Raw genomic sequence first — 16,742 nt, forward strand, 5'->3', positions numbered from 1 at the left:
CATATTTTGAGTTTTGACTACAGAAGGCATAAATATTTTATGGATTAGTGAAATATTCAAAAGTTCGGGCGGAATAATGTTTAGTAAGAGAACTCGGCGTACCCTAAATTGTTTGTTGTTTAAATATGCTTACTACAATAACCGTAATCTCACCAACCACTCAACCTTGGGTCAATATGGCATTCCTCACTAGATAGCAATGAAACAGCTGATATGACACACAGCTTCAATGTATCTTATACAAACAATAAAACATTAACTCAATCAATTTCTGTTAATAATTTTCCGAAGAGCATTCTACCTTTTCCAATTTTCAACTATCAAAAGCTAACGTTATACACACCACAGATATATAATTATAACACACAGAAATACAGAGATTGGCTAAGGACCAAAAAGAAAATAATAATAATAATCTATATACAAAACCGAGGTCTCCTCTCCAACCAAACTAGCAAGAGTATGTGCTCGGTTCAGTTAAACTATAAATCGAATCAACCTCAAATACCGGCTTCTCATCCTCCCATCTCATCACCTCCTTAGCATACCTAAGTGCCGAATCGACCGAAGTCGAATCCAAGGCACTAGTGGATGTGACATAGAGCCTTCTTCCAGACCCACCTACCAGGGATGAAAACAACCTCTTGAACTTTACCGCAATGTAGTGGCCTGCAATTTGACCCAGGGTTGAGTGGTTGGTGAGATTACGGCTACTGTGGTTGGAACGGTAACGGCTGATCAAGGGATGGAAGTCACTAAACCAATCACACATAGTAAGAGGTGAGTGGTCTATTTTTATCTCGAGGAGATCAATTTTGTTGAGGATTAGAAGGACACTGGTCTCCGCAAAGGCATCGCTAGTGATAATTTTTTCAAAGAGATCCCTGGATTCTAGCATTTTGTTGATTTGAACCCCATCAGGGCCCTCATAGAACTCATCGTAATCGCTCACAGCAACACAGAAAAGTATGATTCTGAGCTCCTCAAACATGTCCAACCACTTAACATTTTTAGCTAGACCCTTGCTGTGTATTCTGATAAGTTCATACCTATAAAAGAAATGAAATTCAGTGAGACAAAATTGAAAGCATCGCTCATAGAGATCCTTTAACAAACTAAATCCAAATATGAACAAGTACTCCACTTCTCTCACATTTTCACCAAAAGCCCGTCTTTTATTTTATTTTATTTAGACAATTGCCCTCCTTATTAGCTCTCCTTCCTATAAAAACTCAAAACTAATCTAAAATCAACCCACAAGCGTTCTAAATTGTTGATCAAAGACCAATGATCAAAAGCTGAGGACAATTTATTCATTTTAGAATGATTTAAACCCAATTTTAGCAGCTGAGACAATGCGTGATAAAGCAATTAGTCATTAGGTCACAAGTATCAGACTTGGGTGCAATTTGCAAAACAAACAACAACATAATATGGGTTGCCAATGATAAGATTGAAAATAAACTGTTTAAATGCCAAAGCTCTATTAGCAAAGTATGGATACAAGTCATCAAAGGGAAAATAAAATATAGGCTAGAATAAGAGGTTACTAACTTGAGAGGGCTCTCTTGGCGGTCATAGTCTTCTGTGGCGCGGGTATCGTAAGGAAGGTGTGGGAAAATAAGGTCAGTGCAGGCTACTCCATTTGATGAACTCATTCCAGCCGCATTGAGTATATCGGTGTTACTAGGCTCATAATCCATTCTGCATACATCTCCTACCTGGTAACAAAGAAACAGAGTTGCCAAGGATTATTTGGCAATACATCAGCACAACAGTACACCATGGGATATGCATAAAATATCTTAACGTTTGTGTTTTGCAAGTCCAATCTAATATTTGAAAAATTTACATATTTAACAATAAACCAACTGCATAAACCCGACCAGATAAACAAGCATGATAGTACAAAAGGACAGAAATTTAAATATTATAAGCAATTCCATCACCTTGCACATAAAACCAAGTGAGACTAGTGGAACAGAAAGAAGTACAGCGCAGTATAATATTAGTAATTTTGTCTCAATTGAAATCAGATTCTTACAGCAAACTTAAACAGAACTATTTACCAAACCAACTCATAGAGACCTACAAATTTATATGGAAAGCTTTGACGACACTTGATTGGCTGAATAGGTTACAGTTTTATCTTGAAATCACAAACCAAAGTCAGGGTCAATCTCCAAACATACCTTTTCAAGAAAATAGCTGGCACAGCTGGGAAGTATCAGCAACTCATCTTTCCTTCTATACGTGGTTTGAATAGCAGGATCTTTCCAAAGTTCCTCTACTCTTGGGGCGTACTCCCTAGTTGCCGCTGGAAAAACCACCTCTAGACTACCTGAAGCCATCACCTTCAGTAGCCAGTCTGCGAAGCCTCTTAGACGTGGGCCCAATGTATACTCCGTCACCTCAGCCTGCTTGTCTGATTTGAAAGTATATCCAACACAGAAATTAGAGGGATTTCTTTTTTACTTTTTACTGGTAAATTATACCCTGTATTATTTTGTACTTTTCACTGCCAATAAACAGTTCGGGGCTATTACCAGAAAAACCCATCTGCAATGTTAAGCTCTGCAAACGGAAGATTAAATGGCCACTTATTCATTTTACTGTCAACAAAAGGAATACTAAGTAGCTGCTAAATGTTTTTGTTTCCCCTCGAGTACATTGCTTGAGAACTAGTTTATGTAAGAAAAAGTTAAACATTTATATCCTTTTTTAGTCTTAACAAAGAGGAGCAGCTTAGAGCTAGAATCCAAATTGTCAAACAACGGATAAAACTCTTTAATACATAATAAACCCAGGATAAAAAGTCAATTTTTTTAAATCATTGGTTTTGCCTAAAAACAATTAGAAATTTTAGGTGCTGGAGGGAGGATAAAGGCTGAAATTTTAGCACTCTTAACTGAAATAGTTGTGGAAAAAAAGGGGGTGGGGGTCATAAATCTAAATGTTATTATACCAGTGTTGCTAGAAGGAAGCTGGCTGGTTTGTGCTCTTCCGGACATAATTTCTTCTTCGAAAATTTCTCGCCCCTCAAGTAAAATTGCAAGGTATCTGTACACATTCGTCTGTATCATGGTCTTCATTTCTTCACGCTCTTCTTCTGTGAAAGAGGGGTTTCTGTACAAAATCTTGGCCTGAAAGATTGTGATGTTAATGAGTTTATAGAAGTCCAAAAAATGCCTGGAGGTCAAACATGAGACCAAAAGGGTATAAACAGGTCTATATTGCACGGTAGTCGAGTCATACAAAATGGTAGCTAGTGATTTGCCTAGGAAATTCAAAATTACTAATTTATTAAAAAAAATGTGAAGTTTGTACCTGCTTGAAAATGGTGCTGGTGCCAGATCCATCAGACCCGACAAGCAGCATCTTCTGGGTTGGCTTGTTCTCGACATAATCAGACATTCCCCGCCTGGCGGACTCAACATATTCTTTGTCACTAGGCTGTGGATGGGGTGCACCAGTAGGCGTTGGTAGGGACAAGACAGGGCTGAGCATCTTCACTATTGGCTGTTTGACAGGGCAAAACAAAAGACAGATATAACATTAATTCATAAAGGCCTCTTGTCAAGTACAGCATGGTTCACCGTATTGTTTCAACCTTGAAGTAGCATTACTCAGGACATATATGCTTGAAATCAATCAAAATATCACATAATATGAGGGCGTTAAAACTAAGACCTACTGTCCACCTATCAAGCTGGAGAGCAAGAAATATTTAGTTTACTCCACAAAGTCTAATAAACATGACTAAACCTAATAAAGCATGAGAAACAGAAGAGGGTCAGACTGATGCTCTCCATCTCAAAGTCTAGTTATTTAGGTGATTATAGTTTCAAGTGATTTGATATTCACTGCAAAGGCAAATTGGGCATTGCTCCATATTAAAAGTATTTTATATTGTTGAGGCCATTTTTGATGGACTGCATAGTTTAAATGAGGTTAAATGTCATCCAGAATAAATCGTAAAGCAAACCGAAGAATCGCACAAATAGTTTACATCAAGCCAGAAAATCAGAATTTTTAAATTTTTAAATAATTTGCAACACATTGCATAGAGTAAACACAGCCAAAAGCTCTAACCTTGCCCCAAATCTGACCGATGATTTTCTTTTGTCCCTCCTCTTGGTAGGATCCATCAGAATTAACCCAAAATTGAGGTTTCCCAGCACACTGAACTCCAGCCAACTGTAATAACAATGAAAAGGGTTAGTGCCCAGAATTACGTACTTAAAATGGCTCAAGGGAAGGAAAATGGACAGAGAGGGAGAGTGGAGATAGAGAAGAGGGAAGCAGGGTGGAGAGAGAGAGAGAGAACCTTAAGCATTTGAAGCTCTGATTTTGTGATCTCCCGGCCATTTATACAAATTCCCGTATTACCATTGCTAGAATTTTTCTCTAGATTTCCACCAACATTCAAGTTCGGTGTGATAATTTTGGATGGCTTGTGTCCAATCTACACACAAAGTCAATAAACCAAATTGGGATTAAGCAATTGTTCACAAGGAAAGTCGAGAAGCAAACATGGACATTTCACAACTCCAACCAACTATTTAAGTCCTGATCTTATAGCATAGCCAAAATGTTGTCTTGTTGCTTTGTAGAATTCTTTAGAAAGACATTCAATTGTCATTAAAAAAGAAGCTATCTGACATAAAATTACATCAAACTAAATAAACCCCCAATAAACACAAGCAAACACAACAAAAAGGAAAAAAAATAAAAATAAGCATTGTACCCTATAACATGCTGGCCTGTCAACACTAGATATCTGGTGTCAGTAGGAAATACCAAGTTTTGAACACTAAGAGCACCAACAAATTATCTCACCTTGCCCCAGTAGCCAGACACCTTATCATACCAATAGTACCCTGGCTTTAGCTTTGGCGGTGGGCAAGGACAGGTTTGCAAGTGAGCCAACTCATCCAAACTCAGTTTCTTGCCATTAACAAACACGTCCTCAGGCCTCAGCCGATTAGCCTCACAACACTTCTCAGCTCTCATCACCTGCTCCACTTCTCTACTGCTGAGCAGCTTTTTCAGAACCTTTGAGCTCTTCCCAATTTTCTCCCTCTTTGATTCTAAGACAGGGTAACCAATGCAGGTGACACACTTCCGCCCCTCTGGCATCGACCCCATCGCGCGGATCAGGCAATCAGCACAATACTTCGCACCACATACTAGGCAGGACTCTTTATCAGTGAAGCGGGACCCTTTGCTGCAGTTGTAGCATGCACCCTTCTTTGTTGGCCTTCTTGGTGGCAATGTTTCTGAACCTGGTGAATAGGTCGGGTCACGAATTGTGACGTGATGTCTGCCTCTGCAATAAATTAAAAAGGAAAAAAATGAGGAAATCATTACATATATATATATATTCATCGCAATTAAATTTCGTTAAAAGTTCCAATTTAGGTCCTGATGTTGTACATATCCTCAATTGAAGGCCAAAGTAGCTGAGAATAACCTAAAGTCAGTGAGCAACCTATAGCAACTAGACATCCGGCTGAAACAGAAACGGCTCATGCTGGAAAGCTAACCAAACAGATCCATAAAATAAGGAATTGAAAGGCAATATGAAAATCTTTCTTCAATGCATGACCATCTAGGGGATTTCTGGTTTATTTAGATTATAAAAAAAAACCTCCAATTTTGGTAAACTTGGCTTGGGTAATGCATGACCATCTAGGGGATTTCTAGTTTATTTAGAGCATAAAAAAAACCTCCAATTTTGGTAAACTTAGCTTGGGTTGACTGCCCACGAAACAACCAAAACCTCCAATTCAAGGGTATGCCAAACCAGATCAAAAATTGAGAAGCGTAATTGCAAGTATTCAACACCCTTCCATTTTTTCTATTATTTTTGTTCCTTTTTGCAGTTTTCCTTTCCGTTGCTTTTATTATTTTACATTTATTAAGAAAATAAATTCAACTTCTAGATCCCTGTTACTTCTTCAAGACTTCAACTAGTAAAACTAACCTTTGGTGAGTCGAGGGACCCGTTCCTTCTCTGTCCATAAAGTCGTCCTCGTCCTCCTCCTTGACTTCATCCTCCTGGTCCGAACCAGAGGATCTTGATCTGAAATCAAACTCCGAATTGGACTCAATGGAGACGCGGTGCGACTGACTGACGGGGCCCGACGTCTCGGCCGCATCCTCAGTCAGCTCGGCGGACCGGTCCATGGCGGCGCCGGTCTCAATGACGGAGGTAGGTGAGAAGGTGGAGATGGGGGGCTTGGCGGGGAGGAGAGGGGAAGAGAGGGGGTGAACAACTGGGACAGAGGAGGTGGAGGACGGAGGCGCCGGAGAGGCCATGGGGATGTGGGACATGTCGAGAGGGATGGCGCGAGGGATGGAGTAGGGGAGGGGAGGCCCATCGTACTCTATGGCGAAAGAGTAGTCCATGGTGGGGCGTCGGAGGGAAGAAAGAGGGAAACTAAAACATGGCGAAGGAAAGAGAGAGAAGAGAAAGGGGAAGGGGGAGGAAGAAGGTGGGGTAACTTTTGGTGCACGCGGGAGGGGGGTGGGGTGGGGGTGTCAGTGATGTGGTGTTTTTGGGATTACTCCACATCCTCTGCATTAACGCACCATTTTGAGTTTATATTGGTTTGTCCAATCAGAATACGTTCCAATCATGATTCGTGCGTATTTGAATAGTACGGTTCTGATCTAAAGTCAAAATTTGGGGTAACTCAGAGAATACGAATTCTGGAACTTAGACTAGCGAGTGGGAACGGAGCGCAGGGAAGAGGGAAAAGGCAAGGAAAGTTGTAGGTAATGGTAAGACTGGTTCGTTTTGGACCTTTATGAGATTATTTGCTTGTTCTGGATGATATGATGATATTTTCTCTCTTTTCTTTTTTTGACAGTGTTGGTACTTGGTTGGGAGCATGTGGGCCACTCTGTGTACTCTTTTGTGCTTCCTATGGGATAAGGTGAAAAGCAGAAAAGGATCAATCTAATATCTAATAGTAATAATATATGTATGCTAAGTGATTAACACGTCTCAATGCCTCCTCGTCTAATCCTTGTTTTTAGAGTGTTTCTTTATTTGTATATTGATTTTTTATGAAAAAAATGAGGCATTGGTATTTAAATTGTTATAAAAACCATGCTAAAATTTGAACTTTTTGGAAGTGTTCAATTAGTCCGCTTATTAATTAATTTAACTGACGATGTTATTTATGTCGATGCGGTTTATTTAGTGTGCCGTATCAGGATGGCCGGTGCATAATACAAAATTTGATCGGTTTATTAATTTAGAGAATACTTGTTAACTTGTGTACACTGTAAATATGAGATGCTAGAATTTCATTGTCAATAAAAATAATAATGTAAGTCAATTAATATTGAAGACAGTATATTTATAGACTCAAAATGTTTGACTAGTAAGGAAAGCAAGTAAAGATCAAATCCTAAATGTCATAGATATAACGACCTATTATCAAGATGCTAAGGATTTGTTCGGCGTGACACTATTTATGTGGGAAAAAGAAAAATTTACTTAGACTGAATTTTTTTTTTCTCACATGAACAGTCATTTTTCATTTCAAAATTTTCAATTCTTATTCCTATTCCTATTTTCACTGGGAACACCGAACACGCTCTAAATGAGAAACAAAATATTATGTAGCATTCAAGGATGTAACAGCCGGTAACATACCGTGTGGTATGTGGCACACAAGACAATGACATCATGTGTGCTCTTTTAAGCTGCAATTTTACTAGGTCAGCATGGTACGCATCTCCTCTTGGTTTGTTAACAGGTAATCTTCCGCATTAAGCAGCTGCTAAAATCCGGGTCCCTTTGCTCTAACATGGCCCGAGATTGTTTCTCTTTATTGCTAAGATGCGCAAACATATGTCAAGAAGAGAGGAGAGGGTATCTATGCAGAGAATTATGAATCCGCATCCTCTGAGGTAACAGAATTTTGAGTTTTAATCCGGATCGTCCAATCAAAATTCGAACTAATCCGGGCCAAACATGTAATGCACAGAGATCTTTTATCAGAAATGTAACTCGTGTAAATTGTTTTATTTATGGTATTGTCTACGGACTTCTTGGTAAAAAAATAAGAAAAAAGATTTTTAATCGTATTTTACTTTTATTTGTCGGTCCTTGTATAAAGTCATATCTGGATGTACAATCGGATCCCGGAAAAGATTTAACATAGTGGCTTTGACTTCATATAAGATATGAATCATATGCAATATGCAGTGTTGTTTTGATTTTATAGTCTATTAATTAAATAGAAGATGTTATGATTTTTTTGTTTTTTCTATTAAAATATCAGAAATATTTTTATATTTCTTGAAAAATAGATGGAATACTATAGAATTGAATTTAGTAGAAAGACAATAACAAATAACCCTATCAATACTTTTTAGGCATAATTTTTTATGGATATAAAAAAAAAATTATTGGTGTGTTACCAGAAAAAAAAATGTTTTGATATGAGTTATTGATTTCGATTCAAAAGTCACTTATAGATAAATAAAGAACTTATAGTGGTCCTTCTAGTGCATTCAAATTTTAAGGTACTCGATCTATTTTTGAATTTTTTTTTTATTGACACCATTCTTCATAGCCAAAATATTTTATTCTTTTGTTAATTTTTGAAAATAGATAGAGAAATGTAAATTTTGAATTAACTATAAGGACCACGATAATTTCAGATCCAAGTTTTTATTTTTTTTCCGGCAACATACCAATAAATATTTTAATTTTTGTTACAATCGCAAAAAAATCCAGCATGAAAAATGTTGATCCGGGTCATTTGTCGCACTTTCTAGTAAATTCAATTCTATAATATTCCATCTATTTTTATAGAAATATAAAAATATTTGTAATATATCGATAGAAAAAAAAATTAAAAAATCATAACATCTTCTACTTAATTTAAATAAAAAAAATAAAAAAAATCATATTTCTGCTGAATTATTCAGTGGAAATATGTTTTTCGTTGAAATTTCGACAATCCAAATCCGTCAAATTATATTTGGAGGATTGGTAATTTTCTGAATTTTCTTAAAAACATGTGTATAATCCGAAAATTGATATCTTTCTGCATATTAAAAAAAATGTCGGTCTAACAGATCTATTCTTGACATAATCTAAGGAAAATTCTCATTTTCATTTTAGGAAGCTTATTTTATGTCATTTTATTAAAATAAAAACGGAGTTCAGTTTTAGTTCTAGAAAGTTAAAATAAGTTTTCGCTTTAGGTGAGAATGTTAGATGCGTCATGGTAAAAAATTTAATAATGCGTAATAAAGTTACTGTTCTCTTTTTTTTGAAACCTTGACAGTGGCTGTCAAGTAATAAAGTTACTGTTCTCATAATTATACAGAAAATTAGCACAATGAGGCAAGACAGTTCCGGTAAGTACAAAAAATTCACCAATATTATCAATTTAGAAAAATGTTACCCTAATCTCACTATAGAAACTACTATCGCTACTAATAACAAGCCACCGGTCTAGAATGTCGGTTAATCTTATAAATATATTTTAATACCATGCAATTGTTTAATACACTGAAATAATTAATTATGTATACATTTTAATACATCCGAAAAAGTTATGGCCTAGTTATACCAAACGTTCTTGGTATGTTATATATATTTTTTTGGGTTGTTATGTTATATTTTGTAACACGTGTTTATACATATATATGATTTCTTTTGTAAAATGACGATGACAAGATCAAAGAGCAAAAGATATTGGCTTCAATGTGATGTCGCGGTCATCTCAATTATTCTAATAAGTATTTTCTTTTAAAAAATACATAAAAGAAAATAACTTAATATTAGTCTTTTTCATTATTATGGTTAGATTTCATGACAGAGAAACCCTTGTAAAAATTAAGGAGTAAAATATATCACGAGGAATTAATAATCAAAAATAAAATGACGAGATTTGATGTTGATTTGTTATTTATACTGAAACTAAAATTTTCAAGGATCTAAATTTAGTAGTTCATAATGTCTTATCAAACAATATTTAATTGTATAAAATTTGTTAGTAGACTATTTATATGTCCAGTAATATATTTATAAATCTGTTTCAAATTTGTTAGATATTATTTATACAATTCAGTAGTATAGGCTTTTCGGTTGTTATTTAAATGTTGCCTTTTCTTTTAAATTCTGCGAAATAATTAAGTCTATATTTGATTGTGGATTAAAGTTATAATGAAATAAGTTGTTTATTTCAAGTTATAACAGCATAAGTTATTTTTATTTAGTTATGACTTAAAGTAAAGTTACGGGTTAAATTATTTTTGTTTGGTTATGATATAAGTCATTATTATCTAATTAGATTTGAATAAATATAGTTTTTATTCTTAAACAGAGTGTCGGCATAATCTTTGAGATGTCCGTACTAATTGATTATAAGATAGGGATTAACTTTTAAAATGTGCCCGCCAGCCAATTTTACTATACATTTGAATTTTGATTTTTATTGGATGTTTGTCGAGAGCTGTCGTCTCTGAAATAAATATAATATAATATAATATAATATAATAAATAACAAGCCAATCGCCTTGTCTATTCTTTTCATTTAGCCCCGGTGCGTTTGATGCACTAGAGAATAGCGAGAATAGCTACGGTTGAGAATAATAAATTAAAAATAGCGAGAACAACTACTATTTAAGAATAGTGCTAACTCAAAGCTATTCGGAAGTTGTTTGGATTGAACATTTAGAATAGCTACTGTAGGGATTGAGGCTTTGAGAGAGTTCATTTGCTATTTCATGTTTTTGTAGGAATAGCGAGAACAGCGAGAACAGCGCTATTCTTGCTGTTCCTGAGTACGTTTGGATGGATGAGAATAGCGCTGTTCTTGCTATTCTCGCTATTCTCAGTGCATCCAAACATATCTTATTTATTTGTTGACCTTTATACAAGGTACCTTTTTCCTACGGGCACTGTTATTTGTGTATATAACCTTAATATTTATTAAATTATCGTGCCACTGTTACTTGTGCATTGGAAGGAAAAATATGTTTAGCTTATAATTCTCTGGCAAGAATGACTTAATGGTTAATCCCACAGCATTTACTATTATTATCAATTAATTAAAAGAATAAGAAGAGCACTGGTCAAAAACGGAGAAATCAGTGCTCCGTTGCTATTGGTGGGGCTGGGGACCAGCAGTACAAGTCACAACATTTCACGAGGAGAAAATTAGCAAAATTATTATAGAGAAATGTAAGGACCTAACACGTAACGGGTAGAATTAAATAACGAGTAAAACAAGAAAGAGACGAGGAGCTGCAGAGCGCAGAACAGTCAGATACTCGGATCAGTGGTGAAAAACAAAACAGAGAACGGGCGCTGATTTGACTGGTGGGACCCACAAGAAGAGGAATCTTCTTCTTTCCTTGGAGGCAATTAATGATTAACGCCGGTTCTTACGGAAGCCCATATCCTCTGAGATAACCCAAATTTTGTGTTTAAGTAAGAGCCGTACGATCAAAATCCGGAATAATCTGGACCGAGGTAAGATGTACGGGGTCCCTTTGTACTCGTATCAAAGCAGATCGAACGGTCCGGATTTAAACGTAAACTTTGAGTTACCTTGGCCCACATGAATTCGTTCCCGTGTCAGACAATTCTGATTTCCGAATCACTTTACGAGTTGCTTTTTATGTAGCACATTGTTTATTGACGCGTTCAATCACTGACTGTTATACAAATCCGACCTTTTAATATTAATTAGACGGCTAATTTGCAAATCCTTGCGTATCTCACGAATTTAATGAGACGATTAAAATGACGGACCGTGCTTCCTTTTGTTAATCGAATTATACTTTCTTCATCAAAATCGACACTTTTTTTTAACTCTATAGTAACTAAGTTCTCATTCTTTCATTTGATACTAACTTCTTCACTATTTGAATATTTATAATAAATTCCATATTTTTTTTAAACTGATTGATTTTTCTTTTTCGGTTCCAATTGCACCATAAAAACATATTGTGAAGAACAGTTTTTTTTTTCTCAAGTGGGTCGGTGAACCTTACAATTTTTATTTTTTTATGAATACCTAGGTTAACAAATTATTTTATATGTAGCTTGTTTCTTAATTGAAGGTTTAGATAATTATCTATAGTTTTTGTTGAAATTGATCCGTTCATTTTTTTTTTTTTTGGTTGTTTGCATTATAGTCGTATAGATGCTTCACGATAGTCATTTTCATTATTTTCATTCTCTATGATGGATTTGGATACCGATTGCCTCGTTAAGAACAACAAACAAATAGCGATGAGATGGACATTTTATTGAAATGTGTTTGAAAATCACTTATCTAGTTATCTAATTTGGTCATTCAATAACTATTAATATTTAATCACTTGATTACAAGGTCGGGAGTACATATATACTTCCAAGCAGAATTTTTAGTTATGAAAATTCATAAAAGATAATATAGAAAAATGAATGGGTTGTGTGGGAATTTCCATCTCATAGAAAGAATTAAATCAATAATTCAGTTTGCTTAGGAAGTTTAAAGGAATCAAAACAATGATACGAACTTTTTAGAGATTATAATATGGGAGTAGAGTGGATTTAATTTTTTGCCGATTTTTTAAAATAATATTTCTAATTGGGAAAAATAACAAAGTTAATTTTGGTATATGATTAAGTTATAAGTTTGTTTTGAAGAAGAAGTTTAAAACTTCATGAATGTAGATGGCCGGCTTTTGATCTAGCTGAGTAAGAGACTGCAATTGAGATGAAAAATCTCTTGTTTAAAGCCTTTCACTCGTCATATAAAAATTTTAATTTTTTTTTCTCGCTTGAATGTAAACGTCAAGCCAAAAATTATTGTTGACTAATTATATGTGTTAGTTCATGATTATACGTGATTATTGTAGTGTTGCAACAAAAACAAAAATAAAAAATAAAAAAAATGATAATAATAGTTTTTGGTATATATGTTGTTGATTTAAGGCGTAGTTCATACTAATTTGTTAAAAAAAAAATGATCAAATTACTCTTGCTATCAATTGTGTTAATATAAATTATTAACTATGTTGAATTCTGGAACAAAATGATTTAAAAATCTCTCGCATGAAGTTCTAGCCTGTACATGCACCGGTATGCAGAAGAAACAGAGAGAAAAATTTACGGAAAAAAGTTGTTGAGATGAAAATAAGAGCACAAGGTTTGAAAGTGTGTGAAGAACGTAGAGATGAGTCGTACAGCTATACAAAAAATGAGCATGGAATTTAGAATTTGATTAATCCTCGTTTTATGTTGCCGAGTCAATTTTTTTTTTTTTTTTAAATGGCAAAAGTCCGTTTCATTAATATGAAACTTAGAATTCTTGCCGAGTCAAATTTAATTGAAGAAAAGAATAGAAGTATATTAAAAATAGAAAAAGGAACAAAAATCATGCTTTACAAATTAGAAAGAAGAAGAAGAAGAAGAAGAGAGAATGGCAATGAGCCAATGAGATCCATATCAAATTGCGGGCAGCTAAATGATTATAGCCGACCATGGCCTAGTAGCTTTAGAAGTGATAGCTGCATCATTCGATCTTTCTTTTATATCGCATAGCGCCTAGTGTTCGGAAACACTGATGCTATTGTAGAGCAATAATTATAAGAGGCTATTGAGAACTTTTAAATATTTCAATACCAAATTTGTTCTTTTAAATTAAAACTAATATTTTAATTTTATGAATACCCCTGGAAAACGTTGAATTACGTATTTTCCCCTATAAAATTTATAATATTATATTTATTGTTCTAAATTTTAAAAGCTCACGAATGTATCTAATATATTGACTTTCTATTAAAACTTATTATAAGCTTAAAAATACCCAATTTACTCTTTATTTAAAATAAAATATGCAACATGTTTGACATAAATATTTAGTCTTCTAATTGATCGATTTTAAAATCAAATGATTCATTTTCTCTCTTGTAATGTATACACAAGCATATGTCTAAATGTCCCTGTATATGCCACATGTAGAAAAATGAACCATTTGTCCTTGGATCACATCATATTTTTTTCTTACACTTATTATATACTTTAAATACAGGGTAAAATGAGTTTATAAACTTCAAATAGGTTTTAATAAAAAATAATAAAGAATAAATTTGTGAGTTTTTGAAGTTAAGGAGGATAGATATGATATTATGCCAAGGGCTAGAATGGAATCTGAATGAGCAAGACATATCAAATCCGGCTGAAGAAGAAAAACAAAAGCTCTCATTACAATTGGCAACGTAGAATCTGTAGAAGCAAGAAAATCATGACATACCAAGATGGCAATGGACAAAGAATAGGCAGTACTCAGTAGAATCATTCTACTATGCCAGGGAGTCAGGCCCACACATTCGGTCAAATCACAGGAAAATTTGGAAAATCAAAGCCCCTTCAAGGAAATGATATTAATTTACTTGGTTGATGCTACATATATACAGGGGCGGATCCACTGTAGCACAGGGGGGGTCAGCTGCCCCCCGCTGGATTTTCAAAAATAGTGCTAAAAATCTGCTTTTCGGATCTCTGCCCCTCCCTGGAATTCAAATTGCCCCCCCATAGCCCATTCTGGAATTCTAATAGACGGAACGGAGCCCATATAAACTCTAAGCGAAACAAATTAGCATAGCCCAAATAGGCGCGGATCCCAAATAGCGAAAATTAGTTGAACCAAAATTCCCTATAAATGTTGAATTGTTGATTTTTTTCAAGTAATTTTGGATTTTTATTATATTGATTGGTATTTTTTTTTGTTATGTTGAATTGTACCCGATAAGCTATTGGATTTGAACCCGATAAGCTATTTGCATCCAATTATTGCCCCACCCTGACAAAAATCCTGCGTCCGCCCCTGCATATATAGCAAGATATTCACCATAGATAATTTGATGAGCAGAGGCTGGAGCATGATCAACAGGTGCTGTTTGTGTTTGCAACAAACAAAATTAGTCAAACACATTTTTGGGGATTGTCAGTACACACAGAGAGTTAGAGAACTGTGTAGTTGATCCTTGAAATACAATGGGATACCAGCTTCCACAGAGGAGACTATGTGCATACCATATTTGAAACACCTAGCCAGAAGCTTAGACAAATATAAGTCACACTATGCTTTGTGATATAAAGAGAAAGGTGTATGCAAAATTTTACAAAGGAGGGCAAAATCCCTACAATTCTTGTAAGAAATGTTAAGGACGAATTTACAAGCTAGTTTTCGGAAAATAAGTGGAATGGCATAGCACAACATCAGGGCAGAATTCACAGTTTTCAATTTTTCTTTACAAAATGAATTTTCTTTTCTTTTCCTTTTATTTTATTATGTTTTTTTTTATATCTTTTCAAACTCTTAATTTACTTGTAATTTTACTTGACACCACTGATGTTTGAAATCAGAAAGCGTGACTGCCACATTTCTTCTTAAGAAAAAAAAAAAAAAAACTGTTCGTGATGATGCGATTTCAAAGGAGCATAACCTAATTAATTAAGAGCAGCTTATGCCACAGGGGACCCGGTGGCCAGTAGCTATCTCATTCCATTATTTTTTTTTGCAGACCCTTTCCTTCAGTTTTAATTTTTTTTTTTCAGAGCAAAAAAAATGTAAATTTAATTATTTCCTGCTCGTGAGCTGTGGTACAGTTAACTAAACGATTTTGTTGTTGCGCCTTCGATCAAGATACGGGAGATGCCAATATTTTCGAGGATTTTTCTGGCAAGCTAATCATATATATATATATAACCAACTAATCCTATGACGAATCTGCATGAAAGTTGAGAATTATAAATTTTGCTGGACGAGATATCTTCACGATCTTTTATTTTATTATTATTAGACTATTTGCTATGCCTTCTCTTTCAGACTTAGCCTTCAACTAAAAAGCATCCATGTACTTGACAAATAATTGGCCAATTTGTTTTCGATTTCTTAGTTGTTTTTTTTTTCTTTTATTTAAAAAAAAGACTCGAAGCTAATCTGATGGATATAAAAATAAAAACATAAAAATGAAAATAAAGAAGACATCATGTTATGGTTCGAAGAAATTTGGGTGCAATAAGAAGGACTTTCAGTGCTTGCATGTATGGTTTGATATATGGCATATTTAGTGATTGGTGGCGTTATATTTGACCGAAATTTTTATTAATACCATTTCATAAAAAAAAAACAAAACAAACACAACTCTGAAATTGGAGAATTCCAAAAATACCAGGGCCGTCAATTCAATATGTGGCTCCATTCTTGGAGGGCCGCATATTTGGTTTGATATATGACATATTTAGTGATTGGTGGCGTTATATTTGACCGAAATTTTTATTAATACCATTTCATAAAAAAAAAAAAATCCTCTGAAATTGGAGAATTCCAAAAAAACCAGGGTCGTCAATTCAATCTGTGGTTCCATTCTTGGAGGGCCGCAGATTGAATTAGAGGCCCCCAAAAATCTAAATATCAGTATATTACAATATATATTTGAGTTTGAGTTTTTTTTTGGGGGGGGATCTAATTCGATCTGGATCTTCCAAGAATAAAACCGCAGATTGAATTAACGGCCCTGGTATTTATAAAATTCCTCACAAAATGTGGTTTTTTATTTTATTTTTATTTTTTAAATATGGTATAAATAAAAATTTTAGTATATTTGAACTATTGTACCTCTAAATATCTGAATGTTGTACAAAGTAGTGTCGTTGAACGAACGTTAAAAAAATGAAATAAAATAGTTGTAACTGTATTACACACCAT

At 34.6% G+C, this 16,742-nt stretch overlaps 1 protein-coding gene across 1 annotated transcript; it reads right to left on the bottom strand.

Annotated features, from left to right (window-relative positions):
* Window positions 1-214: 214 nt before the first annotated feature.
* Window positions 215-6,848, bottom strand: LOC144572124 (extra-large guanine nucleotide-binding protein 1-like). Its single transcript, XM_078321548.1, has 9 exons — window positions 5,987-6,848; window positions 4,840-5,329; window positions 4,328-4,465; window positions 4,093-4,197; window positions 3,328-3,519; window positions 2,966-3,143; window positions 2,193-2,425; window positions 1,555-1,721; window positions 215-1,049 (listed from the first exon to the last, which is right to left on the bottom strand). The coding sequence occupies exons 1-9, from the start codon at window positions 6,409-6,411 to the stop codon at window positions 452-454; spliced, it is 2,526 nt and encodes an 841-aa protein (XP_078177674.1). The 5' UTR covers window positions 6,412-6,848; the 3' UTR covers window positions 215-451.
* Between the last annotated feature and the right edge of the window lie 9,894 nt (window positions 6,849-16,742).

Source organism: Carex rostrata, chromosome 20 (assembly GCF_964058835.1).
Source record: "Carex rostrata chromosome 20, lpCarRost1.2, whole genome shotgun sequence".
Lineage (NCBI taxonomy): Eukaryota > Viridiplantae > Streptophyta > Magnoliopsida > Poales > Cyperaceae > Carex > Carex rostrata.

Coding starts and splice junctions, on each gene's coding strand:
- LOC144572124 (XM_078321548.1), bottom strand. CDS start 6,411: ATGGACTACTCTTTCGCCATAGAGTACGATGGGCCTCCCCTCCCCTAC. Junction 3,144..3,327: donor CCAGCACCATTTTCAAGCAG/GTACAAACTTCA, acceptor ACAATCTTTCAG/GCCAAGATTTTGTACAGAAA. Junction 1,722..2,192: donor CCAGCTATTTTCTTGAAAAG/GTATGTTTGGAG, acceptor CTTTGTTACCAG/GTAGGAGATGTATGCAGAAT.